This window comes from Bos grunniens, chromosome 29 (genome assembly GCF_055505025.1).
Source record: "Bos grunniens cultivar Pamir isolate PY7600 chromosome 29, Bosgru_T2T1.0, whole genome shotgun sequence".
NCBI classification, from domain to species: Eukaryota; Metazoa; Chordata; class Mammalia; order Artiodactyla; family Bovidae; genus Bos; species Bos grunniens.
The window spans coordinates 4,939,119-4,961,572 of record NC_141193.1 but is presented as its reverse complement, the minus strand read 5'-3'; the positions used below and the strand labels follow the sequence as shown (position 1 = coordinate 4,961,572).

Genomic DNA, 22,454 nt, shown 5'->3' with positions numbered 1-22,454 from the left:
GGACCAGCAGGGAAGTCTCATCAAGTCATAAGCCTTGATGGCAAAGATGCTGGTGCTCAGAGCAGGTGACCCAGAGGCAGCGTGAAGCCGACCTACCCTGTTGACGGTGTCCTGGACAGCTGGCACGGGCAGGCGCGGCAGAGACGTCTGGAAGCTGTACAACATGGGTTTTCGGCCTGAGAAGATCTTGACCATAAACTAACAAAAGAGAACAAAGGTATGGTCTGAAAGACGAGATTGTGTTAAAGGCCCAAAATCAGTTTTTCAGTGTATATGACTCGCCAACTGTTGACTGCTTCTCCACTGCAGCTCATCTCCTTCAATCCATTTTCTGCCCCAACCCCCGCAGGCCTCAGCAAACAGCAAAGCCCAAATAAAACCCAGGGCGAATGAAGCCCTGTGTCTGAGACACATCCTGCCCTGTCCAGGAGGTGCCATTCCCTGGGCACCCTGACACGGGGTCCGATTGCACTTCTGCACAAGGGGATTAAGTTCCATGTGCCTACTTCTGCAAGGCCCTCGGTTTCCAGATTGGCACCAGGGGCTGGGTGAGGGGCTTGGACCCAGAAGCAAGCTCAGGAAAAGCAGTGGGACCCTCTGGTCATTGACAAGTCTGGTGAAGGGCACACACTTGCCCCTGCTTTAGTCTGGAATGATCTAAACATGGTCTAGTAATTGGTCACCTCATGCTGACCTGACTTCGGAGAACTTCTGGGGCTCATGGCAGCAGTAGGGTGGGGGGCAGTGCTGTGATTCTTGATGCTGAAGAGCAGGTGGGACTCAACTGGACACCAGCTATGAAGGCCACCCTGGGGCAGGTCATTTCTCTTGCTTAATAAAGTGTGGACACCACCTCAGCATCTCTCCTGGGAGTTAAATTCTATTTCTCTGGAAATCAGAAATCTTACATGCAAGCAACAGCAGGAAGTCTGTTTGGGAAAGAGGAAAGGTGTGGTGTGGTGGGCTCCAGCATGGGGATGCCCCCCCTTTCAGAAGGAGCCCCAGGGGGCAGCATTCAACCACAGGTGGAGGTATCTCTGGGTGAGATCAGGACAAACATCCATCCATGCATTAGTCCAGTGACTGCTGGACCAAGGACCAAGGTGAGCTGGTGGAACTACTAAAAGCTAAGGGTGAGTCAGGGTGTCCTAGTTTCATCTAGGGAAACCACTTATCGCCCGAGTTAGTCAGAAAAGCTACAAAGAAGTAGATGGAAAGTACTTTTGTTTAATGGGTGACCGAGATGACAAACCCAGCAGACATCAACACCAGATATTCAGAACACACTCATTAAAGGAAAAGAGTCCCCAGCCCAAGCTCATGAATCACAGTGGGTCAGACTTCTCTGGCAATTACAGGGCGACACTCAAGTCAAGTCACCAAGGGGACTGTACAGCACAGGGAACTCTATGCAATACTCTGTAGTGACCTATTTGGGAACAGAACTTAAAAAAAGAGTAGATATATGGATATGACAGGCTTTCCAGATGGCTTGGTGGGTAAAGAACACACCTGCAATGCAGGAGATGAAGGTTCAATCCCTGGGTCGGGAAGATCCCCTGGAGGGGGAAATGGCAACCCACTCTAGTAACTATTCTTGTCTGGAGAACACCATGGACAGAGGAACCTGGTGGGCTATGGTTCATAGAGTTGCAAGGAGTCGGACAGGACTGAAATGACTGAGTGCGCGCGCACACACACACACGTATGCATAACTGATTCACTTTGCTATACGCCTGAAACTAACACAACAGTGTAAATCAACTGGACTTCAATACAAATTAATTTTAAAAAAAGGCACCAAGGGGCAAAGGCCCAGTGAGGACCCTTTCTGCAGAAGAGAAAGTCTCCCACACCAGACACCAGGCTGAGTGGGTGAACAAGACTCAAAAGGACATATCCTGGGTGCTCTCAGGGGTCCGTGGAACCACAGAAGCAGCAAGGAGGGAAGGGGGCTGCCAGGGGCCGGAGGACGGGGGCGGGGATCGTAAATCTAGTTGGCTTACACCGCTGTGTTAGCGTCAGGTGTACAACACAGTGAATCCGTTATGCGTATACACGTGTGGGTAGGTCCCTTAAAAGGGACAAGGTTTCAGTTACAAGACATAACTATGTTCTCTTTGGTTGGGCGTTTTTTGGCTTTGCTTTTTCTGTCTTCCTTTTCTGGCCATATCACTGGTCATGTGGGGTCTCAGTTCCTGACAAGGGATAGAAGCCCCTGCAGTGGAAGTGTAGTCTCAACCACTGGACTTTTCAGGAAGTCCTGAAAAAAGTATGTGTGGACACTGGGCCTGGAACAAACAACCCTGCGTCGGACCTTACAAATTTGCTAAGAGGGTGAATCTTAGGTTAAATGCTCTTACGTTCAAAGGCAAAAGGCATGGGTGGGGCCCAGGTTTCAGGGAGGGCAGGGTGCATATATTAGTAACTTTGGCAGAAATGAGGGTTTCCCAAGTGTATATTTATCTCCAAACACATCAAGCTATGAAACAGCCACAGCTTTGAGCCACAGTTAAGAATCATCTACCAGGGAGCTCCCCGGCAGTCCAGCGGTTAAGACGTGGGCTTTTCACTGCCACGGACTCAGGTTCGACCCCTGGTTGGGAACTAAGGCCCTACAAGCCTCGAGGCACGGCAGAAAGAAGCAAGACCCTCCCCACCAGCTGCGTGCTGGGGCAGCATTACCATCCAGATCTTGGTGGTGCGGCTCAACCTGCCGTGCTGGGTGAACATCCAGCCGTGGTAGGACAGCAGCACCTTCAGGGAGTAACGCATGGTGACGATGAGGGCCACCCACAGCCCCGTGCCGAAGATGACGCCGCTCACCACCTTCTTGGTCTGGCTGGACATGCAGCCACTGCCGAAACAAGACCAGACAAGCCGCGGGTTCATCAGCGAAGGAAGCCACGGCCCCGGCGCCGAGAGACACCACGTGTTCCCAGGTGGGGCGGCCTCCTGGGGCCACAGCGGAGGCTGCAGACCCCAGGCCTGATCAGAGAGAGGGGCCACCCGCGTTCACCCGATTCTCCCAAGACTCAGCCGTCTTTCTTCTGGATGTGAGATGAACCAGCCCCATCGGCTTTGCTGGTCCTTAAAACAAACCCAGACTAACAGGCATAATCAGGGAAAACAGACAGCTTCCTCCAGGTCCAGGCAGGACGAGAAGGTCACGGGTGAGGCACTGGCTGGCTCACAACAGGAGCTACGCCCCAGACTGATGACTGACCTGCGTTCTCCTTGGCCGGGAGCCGGCTGCAATTCTCTGCCTTCTGTTCCTGCTACTCAAGATGTTTTTCCCTTAAACATAGCTTTGCATTTCATCATGACTCATAAGGAATGCAGGTTACTTGATAAAACTATTACTTCAACTATTTATATCAAAAGAGCTTGGTTTTGATCTGCGTAGGGACATTTATCATGAATACATGTAGAAACTGATGCTGTTAAATGATCACTTAAAAACCTAGAAAGTATTTTCATTTGCTAGGGAAAGTGATATAGATAGGAAAGTGATCTGATAAAGATGGGACTTAAAAAACGAGAAGAAATGCAGCCACTCATACACCCTTGTGGGCTGGAGTTTCACTTGTTTTGAAAAACCACAAAATATTCACAAAATAATTTAAATAGCAAATGTTGGTGAGGATGTGGAGAAAAAAGGGAACATTTATGCACTGTTGGTGGGAATTAAACTGATGCAGTCACTATGGAAAACAATATGAGATTCCTCAAAAAAATTAAGAATAGAACTACCATATGAGTCAACAATTTCACTTTTGAGTATTTATCTGAAGGAAACGAAATCACTCCATGTTCCACTACAGCATTATTTACAACAGACAAGACATGGAAACTTAAGTGTCCATGGACAAATGGATGGATAAAGAAGAGATGGTATTAATATCGATTGATACAATGGAATATTATTCAGCTAAAAAAGGAATAAATGCTGCCATTTGTGACAACATGGATGGGCCTTAAGGACATTATACCAAGTGAAATAAGTCAGACAAGGACAGACAAATACCAGCTGAATTCATTCACATGTGGAATCTGAAATATGACGCAAATGAACTTTTTTTAATGAAACAGAAACAGACAAAGAAAACTAATATATATATATACACACATTCCTGAGTCATTTTGCTGTACGCCAGAAACTACCACAACATTGAATATTAACTATACTTCAATTAAAAAAAAGTTAAAAAAAGAAAGACATATACTGTATGGATGGTCTCACACGTGAAATCTGAAACAAATTTTTTTTTTAATTTGTAACTATATTGGGTGATGGATGTTAACAAAACTTGTGGTAATCATTTTGCAGAATATATATAACAAATCATTATGTTGTACACCTAAGAACTGATGTTTTCAAACTGTGGTGCTGGAGAAGACTCTTGAGAGTCCCTTGGACTGCAAGGAGATCAAAGCAGTCAGTCCTAAAGGAGATCAGTCCTGAATATTCATTGGAAGGACTGATGCTGAAGCCAAAGCTCCAATGCTTTGGCTACCTGATGTGAAGAGCCGACTCATTAGAAAAGACCTGATGCTGGGAAAGACTGAAGGCCAGAAGAGAAGGGGGCAGCAGAGAATGAGATGGTTGGATGGCATCAGTGACTCAGTAGACATGAGTCTGAGCAAACTCTGGGAAACAATGAAGGACAGGGAAGCCTGGACATGACTGAGCAACTGAACAGCAATGAACAAATGATGCATTTGGCATTAGGCACTTCAACTGAAAGCATTAGCAAAAAAAGCTTTCTGTTATATGTTATGCCCCTTCTAAGGCTGCAGGGGATGGCCTACCCAGAGGTCGGGGGGAGGCCGTGACTTCAGGGTGTTGGGGATCCTCTCCAGCAAGAATGTGCAGAACAGTCCTTGACCCTTGACCCTGGGAGCTGCTGGCCTGTAAACCTGGTCTTTCTAAATCTGGGCCAAGGATGGCCCAGTTTACTGCAATTGGTTTAGAGGGATGAAGAAACAAATCTTATAAAGACTCAGATTAGAAAGGGCTTTAAATAGCCGACACTTCTAAATATAATCCACTGTGAAGAGACCGCCCGCGGTCCAGAATAAATTAAAAGTTTAACAGGGATGCAGAGATGAGCTGTCTATAGTGGGACAGGCCTGTGACTCTCTGGAAAGAGAGGGCAGAGACGTGGGCAAGGTGATGAGAGAGAGACGGAGTCCCCTGCTTAGGGACCCTGTCGGGACTCCTGGCACCCCAGGCAGACCAAGAAGTCTGGCAGGTGCGAAGCGCGGGTTCCCCGGGGTGGGTTTGTACCCAGGGCCTCGCAGATGCTGACAGAGGTGTGAGCTGGGGTTAGGAGGCAGCTGGGGGCTACGCGTGACTCAGCGCGTCACACTGGCTGCTAAGCACCCCAGGGCCTGGTGAACAAGGAGCAGCTGTCGGCAGCAAGGGGCACCAGCCCAGACAAGAGAAGATTCAGACCTTTCCGTGAAAAGTGCTTAATCCTTTCTTGACTGTGATCAGAATCAAACTCGGTCCTGAGCCGTGAGCTTTCTTTTATGTTCCATTTTGCCACTTTATTTTCCTGTCCTTTTCTGAAGGCAATATTGAAATCCAAACAACCAACTTAGTAAAGGGCCCAGAAATTCATCTGTTTATCTTGGGCCAACCCCAACACTGCAGCTACGGCCCAGAGACCCGGTGGACACACTTGGGCTACAATCTGTCCCCCACCTTCTTCACAAAACTCCTGGCCCCAAAAGCAAAGCTCAGGAATTCCCTGGTGGTCCAGTGGTTAACACTCTGCCCTTCCACTGCAGGGGGTGCAGGTTCAATCCCAGGTCGGGAAACTAAGATCCCACCTGCTCGGAGGCACGGTCAAACAATGAAGAAAATTAAAAAAAAACAAAAAAACAAAAAGCAAAGCCCAGACATGGCATGAGGACTTGCGGATTATCGTTTCTCCAGTCACAGACCTAAAATGTTCACCGATATAAACAAGCAACATGTGAACAGGATCAAAGGTCTGGCGTGGGACAAGCCACAGCCAAGGTGGAGGCAATAGACTGTTTCAACCAGAAAAGAGAAACCGGTATCCCACGGGCATTCTCGTGCAGTCCAGTTGTTAGGACTCAGCACTTTCACTGTGAGGGCCTGGGCTCCGTCCCTGGTTGGGGAACTAAGATCCCACAAGCCTTATGGCACAGCCAAAAGAATAAAAATGTGCCTTTCAGAGCTGCAATCACAAACAGTGTAATGGAGAAGGGGTGGGGTAGGCTTAGCCCCATGCGGGTCCCATCACTGGGCCCCCCCAAACGCCAAGGCAGAGGTGCTGTTCCTGCCTTTGTCTGGCAGGAAGGTTCTCCGGGGAGGTTCAGGGCCTGCCAAGGGGGGCACAGGGGTCCGAGGTGCTGCACAGAGCTGGGTCTGGAGCCCAACTCCCCACTTCATCTCCGTGACTCTAGCAGGAATCCACATCTTTTTTTCTCAGTATTTTCTCGTGAATTTGTTTGGCTGCACAGGTCTTAGTTGCGGCAATCGGGATCTTCGATCTTTGCTGTGGCCTGCGGGGTCTTTTGGAGAAGGCAATGGCACCCCACTCCAGTACTCTTGCCTGGAAAATCCCATGGATGGAGGAGCCTGGTAGGCTGCAGTCCATGGGGTCGCTGAGTCAGACACGACTGAGCAACTTCACTTTCCTTTTCACTTTCATGCATTGGAGAAGGAAATGGCAACCCACTTCAGTGTCCTTGCCTGGAGAATCCCAGGGACGGCGGAGCCTGGTAGGCTGCCGTCTATGGGGTCGCACAGAGTCGGACACGACTGACGTGGGATCTTTACTTGTGGCATTCGAACACTTAGTTGCGACATGCAGAATCTAGTTCCCTGACCGGGAATTGAACCTGGGCCCCCTGCATTGAGTCTTAGCCACTGGACCCTGAGGGAAATCCCAGGAGTCTACAAGCTTGAGCGTTTCCTCACTTTACATCAGACAGCCCAGTGAAAGAGGTCACTGCAGCGCAGGGGCCACCGGGCAGGAGATGATTGCGGGAGCCAGGGTCACCCCCAGGACCGGAGGGAAGAAAGGACATCAGAGGGGCTCCACAAAGACCCTCGCGGGCATGGCCAGCATTCCCGCACGAGACCCCAGGCGCCACACACCTTGAAGGAAAAGTATCAACCAAAGGCTTCTCCAGGCCAAATCTCACGATATTAAAAAAAAAAAAAAAAGGCAAGCCTATTTTCAAGCTCTTAGAAAACTACAGTCACTAGGATAAAGTGTTGGGGGTCCCCCCCGAGATTCTAAGTCACTCAGACAAGGAGCCGAGCGGCTGAATTCTCCCCAGAACCCCCAACAGCAGTCAGCTCTCGGAGTCCTACAACTCCAGGATGGCCCCGTGTACAAGGAAGACACCATGTCCGGAAGCAGTGCCTTGGACAAAATTCATTCTGAGGGCCCCCTGGCCAGGCTAAGTGGGCTGGCAGGCACCGCAGGATAGAGGCTGCTCTTCACACCTCTGGGCTTCAGAGAAGGAGTGACAAGGGACCCCAAACTCCCCAGGGGACCTCCCCAGGACATGGGGAGAAAGCTGTCGTGAGAATCATAGCAAAAGCCTCAAAGAGAATACCCAGAACAGACCGTCCTGACATTTGAAAAGACAGAAAAAGAGCAGCCACAAAAAAGGCAGGCATTCCCTAGACCCTCTGAGATTTGAGAGGCTTACTCACGTCGTGTCCAGGGTCCGGTTGATCTTAGCGATTATTCCCAAAGAGGGGTCGATCTTGGCGTACATGGTCGACATCACGCCCACAACCACGATGAGCCAACTGGAGGGACTCGCTGGGTACACGCCGGTGATGATGCCATTCTAGAAACAGACGGGAGCGCCGTCAGAAGCGCCCCAAGAATATTGGAGTGGGTGGCTATTCCCTTTGCCAGGGGATCATCCCAACCCAGGGATCAAACCTGGGTCTCCTGCATTGGCAGGCAGAGTCTTTACCACTGAGCTACCAGGGAAGCACATGAGTCAAAAACTTCTCTAAAACCGTCTCCCTGGAGAGTGACCCCAGGACATTAGAATCACCCTAAGTTAGAAGCCTTAAGTAAACATACGGATTCCTTAGCTCCCCTGAGACTGACGCAGGGACACTGGCCACCTTGCCCACCATGATGTCCTCTCCCCAACCTGCTGCGTCCAGGATGCCCCGAGACCCTCATTCTCAGATGCACCCCTCTTGCTGAATCAGACACTGCTTAACCGGAGGTATTAATATCTATAGGAGACCTCACTCCATGGCCAGAATCTCCCGTAAGATGCTTCAGCCAAAGCCCCACAGCAGCCCCTTAAAAAAAAATGTAGCAGGGAAGAAGGGTTAGGAAGAAATAAGACCTCCAAATCAGCAAAATGTTGATAGTTGTGAAAATGAGCGATGTGACTTTATTATAGCTGTGTGCCTTTATTATTTTCTTTACTTTTGTGTATGTTTCAAGACTTACAGTTTAAAAAAAAATTCATACTGAAATCATGTTAATAAGAGATTGATTTGACCAAGACAAAGGATTAAAAAAAATTTCAAAGCTTTACTGAATTCTCTTAGGAGAGACTACCATGTTATTCTCATTATCGAGAGGTATGGAAGATTTTAAACAAAGCTGGCTGCGGGTGAGGGGCGGGGGCAGGGAGGGGGAGCCTTCTGGTATTCTCCGAAGTTCTCTGAAATGTTCTTGTAAATAAACAGACACATTAAATGATAATGGGGGAAAGAAGGTTCTAGATAAACGGCCTCCACTCACCACACTCCCTACCCTGCAGCAGCTCTGCTAGCCTTGGCCCCACCCCCACCCCGGCCCCAGGTGCCCTAGGAAACCACATGGTTAGGGAGGTACAAGGAGGCTCCCAACAAGGTCAGGAGCGCAGAGGGCACTTCTCTCTGCAGGTGGCGCCCTCCTCCACTTTGAGTGGGTCACAGCAGCTGGGGCCTCAGGCAAAAGACGTACCTGATGCAAAGAACTGACTCATTTGAAAAGACCCTGATGCTGGGAAAGACTGAAGGCAGGAGGAGAAGGGGACGACAGATGATGAGATGGTTGGATGGCATCACCGACTCAATGGACATGAGTTTGAGCAAGCTCCCAGAGTTGGCGATGGACAGGGAGCCCTGGCGTGCTGCAGTCCATGGGGTTGCAAAGAGTCGGACACAACCAGGCGACTGAACTGAACTGAACTGAACCTGGGCCCCAGGACCCTCCAGTAGAGCCAAGGGACACCTGTCCAGCCAGGCCAGGTCTCCCTGGTCATTGCTCGCACCCACTCCAGCTCCCTGGCCTTTCTCAACAGCCCTCCTCTGAGCTGCCCTCTGAAAGGAAAACTGGACAACAAACCCAGTTTTGTTGGGGAATGGGGAGCGGACACTTTTGATACGCTTTCAACTTGCTTGAATTTTTTTAAACATGCATTTGTCCTTCTGTGACTTTCATTTTTTAGGAGAAGGAGGGATCTATTATTACTGGCAGTGAGAAAAGAGAACTCTGGGGACTTTTCCCAGCACTATCTCCCCGAACAGCAAAATTGAGGAAGTTTCAAGCAAAGAGCACATGCATGTTCACGACTGCTGTGATTTTTAAAATAAAATTAATTAAAAACAAGACACATCGGACTTCCCCAGCCATCCAATGGTTAAGACTTAGCCTTCCAATGCAGTAGGTGCGGGGTTTCATTCCTGGTCAGGGAATTAAGATCCCCCAGATGCCGCCAGCCAAAAACCCAAAGACATAAAACAGAAGCAATGTTGTAACAAATTATTTCAATAAAGACTTTAAAAAAAATGTCACTCTGCTGGCCTATTTGGGAAAACAATCTTAAAAGGAGTGGATATTTGTATGTGTGTAACTGATTCACTTTGCTATACATCTGAAATGAACACCACACTATAAATCAACTATACTCCAGTAAAATTTAAAAAAACAAGACACCTGGTTAAACACAGTAAATAAATGTCCACTCTTGCCGGTAAACAGAACTGAGAACTTTGCATTTGCTCAGCCGCTCAGTTGTGTCATGTCCAACTCTTTGCGACCCCATGGACGGGAGCCTGCCAGGCTCCTCTATCTATGGGATTTTCCAGACAGGAATACTGGAGTGGGTAGTATTCCACTTCTCCAGGGGATCTTCCAGACACAGGAAACGAACCCACGTCTCCCGCACGGGCAGGCAGACTCTCTCCCACTGAGCCACCTCGGAAGCCCGCGTCTGCATTTACATGCATCTCTTTCTGTGGTGGACTATTTCATCAGTGAGATATTTGTTAAATAAACTCTCTGTGGTTTCACACGGATGAAGAACAATCCTTTTCCGTGAAGCGTAGAGAGGCCCAGACTCAGAGCTAGAGACATTTATTCTCCTTCTACCCCAAAGGTTGCTTACCCTCTCTGAACCCTGATTTCCTCGTCTGCCCAAAGGGTCCCAATTCACCCCGCCTGCCTTACAGAATTTCTCCAGGATTTCAGTGAGCCAAAACATATAAAATTGTCTCACAGGCCTTAAGGACCAGGAAACATACATAAGGTGCCAATTATCACGGGCACACTGAACCTTCAGTAGAGCCTGGAGTTTTCAAATAGGAAAGCGAATATGGTACAGATTGAAGCAAGTATCTGGAAACCTTGAATCTGATGAACTTCTTCTTCCAGGAATGAAGACCAGACAGATAGATCTGCCTGAGGGCCTCATGGCTCATCCGGAGGTCGATCCCATCTGGAGTGACTGTGAACTGGAAGGCCACGGCTTGGTGGGCCTCCGCCATGGTCAGCGAGCTCCTGGAACGACAAGGGCGAACAGAGCATGGTGAGTGTTGACCAGATGTCAGAAAACCCCTTGCTGTTGTTGCTCTTTAGTCTCTAAGTCATGTCTGACTCTTTGCGACCCCAAGGACTGTGGCCTGCCTGCCTCCTCTGTCCACAGGATTTCCCAGGCAAGAATACTGGAGTGGGTTGCCATTTCCTTCTATAGGGCATCTTCCCGACTGAGGGATCGAACTGGTACCTCTTGCATTGGCAGGTGGGTTCTTTAACGATGAGCCATTGGGGAAGCCCCTATATAGACGTGTGATCCATTCTGAATTTGACCATTTCCTCCCATTTGATAAATTGAATGTTACTCATGAACACACCTGGTTGTGATTGCCCATCATCTCTCCCTCCCTGCTCCAGTGGGATACAGACAACCCATTGCTGCCTCTGCCTGGAGGCGCTGGGTGGTCAGCAGAGTCCAGGAGCTGGAAATCCTCACCCCCAGGCCCCTGGCCATCCCACCAACCCTGCCTCCAGGCAACAGGCAGCCGGAGCCTCACCCAACTGGAATCCCGAATCCCAGGGCGGTTTAGCAACTTGCTGTGCCAGGGCAAATCCCATCCCTACCCACTAGGCAGCCTGGAGGCTGGCACATAAAGTCCTCAAACACATCCATAACAGCCCTGATCCTTATCTCAGGTGGGAACTGGGCTCAACACCACACACCTTGGCTACGCAGTAGCCACTCCACAAACCACTTCAGGTTCCAGAAGACTCCAGGAAAACCCAATGCACAGAACCCTGGGGCAGGGGGGCGGGCCTCCCTCCCGGTGACTTAGGAAATCAGACAGCTGCCACACTCATCCCCTGAAGGTTTGGCCCTCAGGGCTGGTTTCCAGCCTCTGCTAGGCGAGCACATTTCATTTTCTTGCTGTAAATATTTGTCTCCTTTCACCTTCTTCCTTGACCAACTCCTGACTCACCTCTTCCCTCTTAGCTTCCCCGACATCAGCCCTCCGCCGGTCTGCTCAAAGTGCCTGATGGCACCACCTCCTCCTAAACCCTGTGCCAACAAGCACACCTGCACACAAAGGAGCTAAAAGTTCATCAGTTCCGTGTAGTCGCTCAGCTGTGTCCAATTCTTTGTGACCCCATCAACTGCAGCACACCAGGCTTCCTTGTCCATCACCAACTCCCAGAGCTTCCTCAAACTCATGTTCATTAAGTCAGTGATGCCAACGTTCGTAGTAAACCAGAATAAAACCCCAAAACTGTGAGTGTGTGTATCCCTGCTGCTGCTGCTGCTGCTAAGTCACTTCAGTCGGGTCTGACTCTGTGCGACCCCATAGATGGCAGCCCACCAGGCTCCCCCGTCCCTGGGATTCTCCAGGCAAGAACACTCGAGTGGGTTGCCATTTCCTTCTCCAATGCATGAAAGTGGAAAGTAAAAGTGAAGTCGCTCAGTTGTATCTGACTCATAGCGAACCCATGGACTGCAGCCCACCAGGCTCCTCCGTCCATGGGATTTTCCAGGCAGGAGTACTGGAGCGGGGTGCCATTGCCTTCTCTGTGTATATCCCTAGCGCATGCTATTTTCCCTTTTCTCACCATGCAAGCCTCTTGGGCGCAGACATCAAACCCATCAGAATCAAGGGTAATGCGGTTTCAAACAACAACTGTTGTTGTTCAGTTGCTAACTTGTGTCCGACTCTTTGTGACCCCATGGACTGCAGCATCCCAGGCTTCCCTCTCCTTCAGTAGCTCCCTGGAGTTTGCTCAAATTCATGTCCATTGAGTCAGTGATGCTATCTACCATCTCATCCTCTGCCCCTCCCTTCTCATTCTGCCTTCAATCTTTCCCAGCATCAGGGTCTTTTCCAATTGAGTTGGCTCTTTGCATCAGGTGGCCAAAGTATTGGAGTTTCAACTTCAGCAACAGTCCTTCCATGAATATTCAGGACTGATTTCCTTTAGGATGGACTGGTTTGATCTCTTTGTAGTCCAAAGGACTCTCAAGAGTCTTCTCCAACACCACAGTTCAAAACCACCAACTCTTTGGTGCTCAGCCTTCTTTGTGGTCCAACCCTCACATTGGTACATGACTGGAAAAACCACAGCTTTGACTATACAGACCTTTGTTGGCAAAGTGATGTCTCTGCTTTTTAATACACTGTCTACATTTGTCATAGTTTTTCTTCCAAGGAGCAAGCATCTTTTAATTTCACGGCTGCAGTCACTGTCCGCAGTGATTTTAGAGCCCAAGAAAATGAAATCTGTCACTGTTTCCATTTTCTTCCCATCTATTTGCCATGAAGTGATGGGACTGAATGCCATGATCTTAGTTTTTTGAATGTTGAGTTTTAAGCCAGCTTTTTCACTCTTCTCTTTCACTTTTATCAAGAGGCTCTTTAGTTTCTTTTCACTTTCTGCTATTAGGGTTGTGTCATCTGCATATCTGAGGTTATTGATATTACTCTCGAAATCTTGATTGTAGCTTGTGCTTCATCCAGCCTGGCATTTAGAATGAGTTATTCTGCACAGAAGTTAAATAAGCAGGGTGACAATATACAGCCTTGTCATACTCCTTTCCCAGTTCTGAACCAGTTTTTTGTTCTGTGTCTCATTCTAACCGATGTTTCTTAGCCTACATACAAGTTTCTTAGGAGGCAGGTAAGGTGGTCTGGGATTTCCATCTCTTTAAGAATTTTCCACAGTTTGTTGTGATCCACATAGTCAAAGGCTTTAGCGTAGTCCATAAAGCAGAAGTAGATGTTTTTCTGGAATTCCCTTGCTTTTTCTTCAGGAAATCAGAACAAGTGATCCCGGCTATCACTCACTTGTCCGTTCAACAAGGGTTACCCCACAGCTCAGACAGGGGGGCAGGAAGAAGCGGGAGTGACAGAGAGGACCTCCCAAGTGACACAGAAGCCCAAGGGAAGGATTAGACAGAGGGAGAGATTTTCAGGATTGAAGGCAGACCTGTGAAAGGGCCGGAGGTGCAGGCTGGCTGGGGTCAGGGCAGGGCTGAATTCAGAGAGGAAGGCCCAGAAGCAGCCGGGTTTCACAATTAGGGTGATGGAAAAGTATCAAGGGCCATGATTCGGGGGTGTCAGTTCCTGTGTCTGTTCCAAAGAAGACACGGGTATGTATGCCAAGTTGCTCAGCCGTGTCTGACTCTTTGCAATCCCATGGACTGTAGCCCGCCAGGTTCCTCTGTCCAAGAGATTCTCCAGGCAAGAATACCGGAGTGGGTTGCTGGGCCCTCCTCCAGGGAATCTTCCCCACCCAAGGATCAAACCCGGGGTCTGTGCATGTCTACCTGCCTTGGCAAGCAGGGGTCTTCACCACTAGCGCCACCTGGGAAGCCTGAAGAAGACCACTCTGGCTGCTATATGGAGAGCAGGTGGACTGGGCGGGGCAGTGAAACCAGTAAGAAGCTGGGGCAGGTTTCCCAGAAGGGCATGGCCCACAGTGGGAATGGCAGGAGGGCCCCCTGCAGACAGGGCTCAGAGGCACCCTGGGGCTGGAGCCTGGACTGTGTGGGCTCCACCAGCCTCCCCAGCACAGAAGAGCCACAGAGCAGGGTGGGCGAGGTGGGGACTGGGAGTGGAACATTCGCCCGGGGGCAATGGACGGGGGGCACCCAGGCGGGGACATCAGGGCCAAGGAGAGGCTGGAATGGGCAGCCGAGAGCTCTGCTTGGACAAGCTTGAAAGGAAAGAGCGAGGCAGTAAAACTGCATCCACGCATGCAACCTTAGCCTGGTGCCACCTGCCTAGCATTCAAGGATATTTACACGTGGGAATTTCCCAGCAGTCCAGTGGTTAGGACTCTGGGCTTTCACTGCCGAGCGTTCAGTCCCTGGTTGGGGAACTAAGATCCCACAAGCCACATGGCACAGCTGGAAAAAACAAAACGTGACCCTTTGCGTACTGTTTACCTGGCATGGAGCAAACGTCCACAGCCCGGCCAGTTTTGAAGACGTAAATCTCATTTTTGAAAGCACCAAGATCTCTAAGCAAAAGCTTGCCACAAGCCAGTTTAAACAGTTCAAGAGGGCACTCCAACCAACAGCTCGAATCTGTTCCTCAAAAAGTTACCCAAGGGGGCTTGAAGATTCTTCCAGAGCCTGAAGGTTAACTCAGCCCCTCCCCCCATCAAAGCCTTAGGGTGAACACAAGTCTTAAAAGAGATAAGAATTCTACATGGCATGCATCACAGCAACAATTGTGGCTGGCTACCCTTTCAGTGACTTATCGGATCTTTCAAGGGCTTTACTCAGAACAGGAAGGGATTACTAAAGGCAGTAGATTAAATATAGTGTCGAAAAAAAAAATAAAAAAATAAATAAATATAGTGTTGAGTGTTTGTAGCCAATTCTCCCCAAAGGTGCATGCCCAGTGTGTGCTCGTGGATCTAACCCCCTCTAGACAGGGGCAGCTGAGTGTATTTGCAGCCTCCTTTTCTGAAGTCGGTGGCCTTAGCAGAAGTCTCTGAAAACAGATAACTAATAAGGACCTAATGGGGGCTTCCCTGGTGGTCCAGTAGCTGACTCCGCACTCCCGAAGCCGGCGGCCCAGGTTCAAAGAACTGCAACTAAGAGTTTGCACGACTACAATTAAGACCCAGCGCAGCCAGATAAATAGATGAATAAAAATACTTTTTAGGAGACTCTACTCAATACTCTGTTATAATGGCCTATATGGAAAAGAATCTAAAAAAGTGGATATATATATGTGGTAACTGACTGCTGTACACCTGAGACATTATGAATCAGCTATACTCCAATAAAAATTATTCAAAAACAAAACAAAACGCCCTGAATTTAACTAGAGATTTGCTTGGTTCAGACTAAAAACTAACTGTGTGTCTTAGGTGCCAAGTCGGAATTACTGAATCAGATGACAAGGACTTGAGACGTTCCCTCTGCCAATCTAATGAGTGAAAAATCCATCCTGCATCCTGGCATTCACACCCTCAAAGTTGGAGACATCTAGAGTTGTAATAGTGCCCCCTGCGACCGTGAGGGCAACACAAAGCAGAGATGCAGCAGAGGAGCACTTCACACCCACCAGGATGGCAGTCATCAAGATGCGGGGAAATCAGAGTCCTCGTTCGTGGCTGGGGGGAACGTCAGTCTGGCAGCTCCTCGAATAGCCAAATGTAGTCACCGTGTGACCCAGCAATTCTGCTCTCAGGCACATGCCCAAGAAAACTGAAAACGTATATCCACACCCAAACCTGTACACAGATGTTCACAGTAGCGTTATTCATAATAACCGAAAAGTGGAAGCAACTCGGGCGTCCTTCCACTGACGATGGATAAACAAAACGCGCTCTATCCACACAACAGGATGCTATTCACAGGCGGTACAAAGGGATGAAGCGCTGACACACGACATCCTGCGCGGATGAACCTTGAACACTTGATGCCGAGTGAGAGCGGCCAGACACAGATGACCACACGCTGCTGCTGTTCAGTCGCTCAGTTGTGTCTGACTCTTTGCAACCCCATGGACTGTGGCATGCCAGACCACATGTTTAATGATTCTTGGTATGTTAAATGTCCAGAACGGGCAAAATCTACAGAGACAGAAAGCAGTGGCTGCCTAAGGCCAGGGGAAAGTGGAGGGTAAAGGAGGGGAGGGCGTCTTTTGGGGGTGATGAAATGTTCCCAAATTGAATGGGGTCACAGCTGAATATACTAAAAATCACTGACGTGTACATGTTAGATGGTTGGATGGGATGGGATGGGAATTATCTCCCATAAAGACTTGGGAATTCGTCCAGTGGTTAGGAGGGGCTTCCCTAGTGGCTCAGTGGTGAAAAATCTGTCTGCCAATGCAGGAGATGTGGGTTCGATCCCTGGGTCAGGAGGATACCCTGGAGAAAGAAATGGCAACTCACTCCAATATTCTTGCCTGGAGAATACCATGGACAGAGAGGAGCCTGGCAGGGCTACAGTTCACAGGGTCGCCAAGAGTCGGACATGACTTAGCGACCAAATAAGATCATCACACGAGAGTGGTGGGGACCTTGCCAACAGATCGCAGAGCTGCTCCTCAGGATGTTTACCTGGAGTCGCTCAGGTGAGCAGCCCCACCGTGAAGGTAAACGGGCCCGGAGCTGAACCAGGACAGGGCCACCTAGGAGTGCCCTCCCCACACTGGTGACTCCACTTGCCTTGGGAGCAAACTGCCTCCAGGTAGGTTGGGCGGGGGTGGGGAGGCGAGACCTGCTCCAGGGCAAGGGGGCAGGCCAAGATAAACTCTTGGACACTCAGGAATTATGAGGAGCCCCAGTGCACAGGAAAAGAAGGGGACAACAGAGGATGAGATGGTTGGACGGCATCCCTGACTCTATGGACATGAGTTTGAGCAAGCTCCGGGAGTTCGTGATAGACAGGGAAGCGTGGCGTGCTGCAGCCCATGGGGTCGCAAAGTCAGAGGAGACTGAGCGACTGAACTGAACTGAACCAGCAACTTTACTATATTAATACAGCAGGATGTTTTCTATCTTGAATCAGGAGAGACTGCCAACACACTAGAGCAAGGAATCACCCCTACACACCCTCTTCCTGGAAGGAACAGATACTAATACTTTGCCATGCTGATCAGAGACTGCTTGGCCCCAGCCCTCCCTTCCTAGTCTGCCTCCCTGGAGCCCCGAGGCACCCCTGACCTGGCCAGAATGGCCCTGCTGTCTCTGTGACCACAGCTGGGAACCCCAACTCGCTGCGAGGGGAAGGGCCCTGGGACCAGCTGGCAGGCCGGGCCTGTGTCTGGATCAGGGCCACTTAGCTGCACAGCTTCTTCTCTGGATCCCTTCAACCTTCCAGGATGAAATCAAAAGGCACTCCAGGGCCCCAGGGCCAGGCGAGCAGGCACACATGGCGTGTGCAGCCTACGCCATGTGCCAGCCCAACCTCCAGCTTCCTCTGCCTCCTGGGCAAGGTCACCGGGCATGCAGACTGTCTTACCGGTTCATTCCCTAGGGGTCCTCTTCCAGCCCCCTTGCACCAGGAGTCAGTCACCCACAGGGCCCTGCCCTGGACCTGGACTTGTATCAGTGTGGACGATTCTCTTGAAGCCCCGCTGATGCCAGAACAAGTCAACTGAAAACCCATCTTGCATCCTTCCACACCCTCCCTGGCATCACTCCTTCAAACACCTCCACCGCCTGTCATGCCTGGGCACGAATGGGTTGGGGTGGTCCTCACTCCATCCCCCACCTGCTGATGTGGGGGTAGTGGTATGATGCCCCTCCCCACCAGGATCACTCCCACCCCCACCCCTGGGTGGAGAGAGGTGGCTTCCCTGGGGACAAGGTATACTCAGCATGACCGCTGGGACCCACCCGCAGAACGTGCAACTGTGCCCTGCGGTCTCGGGAGGTTGGAGGAAAGGAGAAGACATATGAACGGGCTCCCTTTCTGTCATTCCCTTGTTCCTGCAAACCATCCCTGGGCAAAGACTGGAGGCCCTCTGACAACAACCCTGAGCTGGAGGGGACAGCGGGAGCACCTCTGAGGAGCACAGGCTGGCTGCTCCTCCCAAGATCTGGCTGGGTGATGGGAGAAGCCCCTTCGGGACTATTCTTGATGCGAGGTCACCTCTTGCCAAACCGGAAGTGGCTGCTGATGGCAGCAAGCCCTCAGCCGCAGGAAGCCATCCAGTGATTGATCCGACACACTGAAAACAAAGCCCTCTCCGTGTGTGCGTCTGCAGTGGGCTATCCATGAATGTGTGCTAAGTCACTTCAGTTGTGTCTGACGCTTTTGCTACCCTATGGGCTGTAGCCTGCCAGGCTCCTCTGTCCATGTGATTCTCCAGGCAAGAATACTGGAGTGGGTTGCCATGCCCTCCTCCGGGGGATCTTCGTGACCCAGAGATAGAACCCAGGTCTCCTGCATTGCACACGGATTCTTTACCACTAGTGCCTCCTGGGAAGCCCCTGCAGTAGGGCTACATACCTGCTTATTCTCCCTGGCAGGACAGAAATCGCTTCCAGGTGCATCACGCGGAGGGTGCCCACCTGGAGCCCCACCTGACGGTGATCGTCCCCACTTAGGACACACCTGGGTGCTGCTGCCAGCCCCGCCCATCTTGGCTGAACGTGGGAACCCTGGGACGGTGCCACCTTAGAAACCAGGAGGGCCACTAGAGGAGAGAGACTGGCACGAAGGTCTGTTCCAGGGCACTTAAGCACCTTACGCTAATCTGCTCCAGGAGAACACCAAGATCCAGAATAAGATGCCCCAGTTGAGCATAATGACCTATTTCAGTTCAGTTCAGTCGCTCAGTCGTGTCCGACTCTTTGCGACCCCATGAATCGCAGCACGCCAGGCCTCCCTGTCCATCACCAACTCCCAGAGTTCACCCAGACTCATGTCCATCGAGTCAGTGATGCCATCCAGCCATCTCATCCTCCGTCGTCCCCTTCTCCTCCTGCCCCCAATCCCTCCCAGCATCAGTCTTTTCCAATGAGTCAACTCTTTGCATGAGGTGGCCAAAGTACTGGAGTTTCAGCTTCAGCATCATTCCTTCCGAAGAAATCCCAGGGCTGATCTCCTTCAGAATGGACTGGTTGGATCTCCTTGCAGTCCAAGGGACTCTAGAGAGTCTTCTCCAACACCACAGTTCAAAAGCATCAATTCTTCGGCACTCAGCCTTCTTCACAGTCCAATTCTCACATCCATACACGATCTATTTACTGCCATTTAAAAAAATTCACACCTCTGGTCTTAAATTCCCTCCCAAGCTCAGACCCCCGTCACCCTCCTCTTTGGCCAGGCCCACCCACAGGTCCTGCTCTGTAGCCAGGGAACTCTGATTCACAACTGGGGTACCTTCTGCCCGTTTTTTTTTTTTTTTCTCTTTCCCTGCTTCACACCTGGCTCACAGCTCCCTCTCCCAGGTGCCTGCCTTGGAATCCACATTCTGGAAGCACAGGAAATTCTATCAGTTACATCCAGCAATTTCAGCTGTACTTGCTGCGAAAATGACTTTCACTTGTCAATTATTCATTTAATCTCTCATCATAAGCTGTAAAGCTCCCCAGGACACAAATCCTTGTTGAATTCTCTGAACAAACCACAAGTCCACAGACAGCTCTCCAATCTGGGGGAAAATGCTGCATGTCTCATTCAATTTTGGTAAAATTACCTTCATTTTAACAGTGTTGCCCAAAGTCAGCCCCAAGATATTTAGCCAATGCATTGGTCTACACTTTGTTTTTCAAATGTGTGCACTTTGCCTCTTTCTCCGCAGCCAATCCTTCAAACAAAAGCCGTTCACCTCGGAAGCCAGTGGCCTGCAAATCCTCACACTGGTCTTGTAATCAAGAAGTCATTCATAAGACTTTCTGTTTCCCTCAAGGGTATCTGGCTTTCTTCAGAGCGGTTCCCTGTTCTGCCCGCCGCCCCCGCCCCCACCACTGAGGTTCTGCAACAGGCAACAGGAAAGGAGGTGAAAGGTCATCCAATGCAAAGTGCAGGTCAAGACTTCAAAAAGGCCTGGGGGAAAACTGAGGTGTGAAATCACCTCTATAATTCAAAGCAAAACAATAAAAACTTGCCAAGAGACAGCAGACTTCCAAGAAAACTTTATAGCAATGGAAATACACAATAAATCACATGTCAGAAGTTTTGCAATACGGTCTTGAAATTAACAGATGCTGAAGCTCCAATCCTTTGGCCACCTGATGCAAAGAGCTGACTCATTGGAAAAGGCCCAGATGCTGGAAAAGACTGAGGGCAGGAGGAGAACGGGGTGACAGAGGATGAGATGGTTAGGTGGCATCACCGATTCAATGGACATGAGTTTGAGCAAGCCCCAGGAGATAGTGAAAGTCAGGGAAGACTGGTGGGCTGCAATCCATGGGGTTGCAAAAAGTTGGACAGGGCTTAGCGACTGAACAACAAAGAAGTCTTTCAATATAGTCTTGAAATCAACTGACAAGGAGAGAAGTAGCTCTCAGGTAGATAGATAAATAGGGCATACAGACTAATTTTTTGCTATTAACAATGAAGATACGAAACATTCTTTCTACCAAAGTGTTTGGCATATGCCAGACAATGTGATGCATATTTTATCTGCATTAACCTATTTAATTCCCACCAGAATCCTAGGATATACTGATGCCATCTCATTTACTAAGACCAAGGCTTGGAGGTCAAGAAACTTGCCCAAGGTCACAGTTGGCAAACAGCAAAGCTGGGAATCAGGCCCAGGTCCAACTCCAAGTTAAGTGGTAAGCACTCCGTACAAAGTTCCACTTAAGATTCCTAAAGTTACGACACAGAAAAATTAGGTCACTCTATCGTAAGCAAAATGAGGTAACTTCAACCAGCAGTAGAAGGACAGTAACTGCAAATGTGGTGGGTGCCAACTCTCAAATTCTTCCCATGCTCCAGTATTCCCGCTGCTGCTGCTGCTGCTAAGTCGCTTCAGTTGTGTCCAACTCTATGCGACCCCAGAGACGGCAGCCCACCAGGCTCCCCCGTCTCTGGGATTCTAATTGCACAATTCACAAGCCCAAAGAGGCAGACCCTGCCTTCTGTTAAAACCCATCTCATCCAGCAGCAAACAACTGAGCTAGAAATCCTCTGAGAAGAGGTCACCCCCAGGAAGCGATAGCTGAGCGCAGGATGAATTCACCAGGCAGGGTCTCCAGGTGCATAGCCAGTATCCCTCACCAGGGGAGGCTGGAGGACATCCCACCCCCTTTTTAAAAAAATTAAAAAAAATTTATTTATCCCTGGCTTCCCTGGTGGCTCAGTGGTAAAGAATTCGCCTGCCAGTGCAGGAGACGTGGGTTCCATCCCTGGGTTGGGAAGGTACCCTGAAACAGGAAATGGCAACCCACTCCAACAATCTTGGCTGGGAAACCACATGGACAGAAAAGTCTGATGTGCTACAGTCCGTGGGGTCGCAAAGAGTCCGACACAACTTTGTGACTAAACAACATCTATGGCTGGCTTGGGTCTTGGTTTTGGCATAGGGGCTCTAAGTTCCCCAGTGAGGACTGAAACCTGTGTCTCCTGCCCTGGAAGGCAGATTCTTAACCACTGGACCGCCAGGGAAGTCCCTGGAAGCTCTCTAGAAAGAAGCTACTGCAGGCGGAGAATGTGTAGCATCATCTTTAGCTGAGAGCAGAGCAATTACTTTAGCATCAACAACATATTCTTCTCCTGCCTGGTAACCAGTGCCTGGGAGGGTTCTGCTTGGCTACACAAAGCTGGTTCTGCCCTCCAGGACTGGCTCCAACTTGGGGAAACCGTGTTCCTGCTGTGCTTGATGGCCAAGGCGGTCTCCAGGCTGACCTCAGCACTGCTACCCAGAGCACTTCAAGGAAAGCACCAGGAAGGTTCAGGAAGGCTTCTCCAGCCTAGGGGGTTCACAACTCTTCTTCCGTTCCTGCTTACTCTCTAGTATTTAGTATTCAGCCATTCGGCTGATGATAAGAGTTTAGGTGCGGGCAAGAATTAGCAAAATGAAAGGGCTCCTCTCTACTTGAGTGTCGGCACCCAATCCCCGTGCACTCATGAACCCTGTCCTTATTCCCTTGCACACGTGATTCACTGTAATTGTGCTCTTGTGTTTTTTCAGTAACTGTGTACACAAACAAATTAGTCTTCCCCTAATCTGATGGAGGTAATAATGGGACTCGGGGGGGATTCTCAGATGG

At 49.9% G+C, this 22,454-nt stretch overlaps 1 protein-coding gene across 3 annotated transcripts in view; it reads right to left on the bottom strand.

Annotated features, from left to right (window-relative positions):
• Window positions 1-22,454, bottom strand: part of CPT1A (carnitine palmitoyltransferase 1A) — a 60,342-nt gene that overhangs the window by 30,993 nt on the left and 6,895 nt on the right. For 2 of the 3 annotated variants that reach the window (XM_086385233.1, XM_086385234.1), the window contains exons 2-5: window positions 10,640-10,793; window positions 7,706-7,845; window positions 2,686-2,857; window positions 97-198 (exon numbers count right to left, since the gene is read on the bottom strand). In XM_086385233.1, the coding sequence (XP_086241359.1) occupies window positions 97-198; window positions 2,686-2,857; window positions 7,706-7,845; window positions 10,640-10,780 (555 nt within the window). In that variant the 5' untranslated portion in view covers window positions 10,781-10,793. The remainder of the gene's footprint in view (window positions 1-96; window positions 199-2,685; window positions 2,858-7,705; window positions 7,846-10,639; window positions 10,794-22,454) is intronic. The other variant, XM_086385235.1, reaches the window with a different exon arrangement.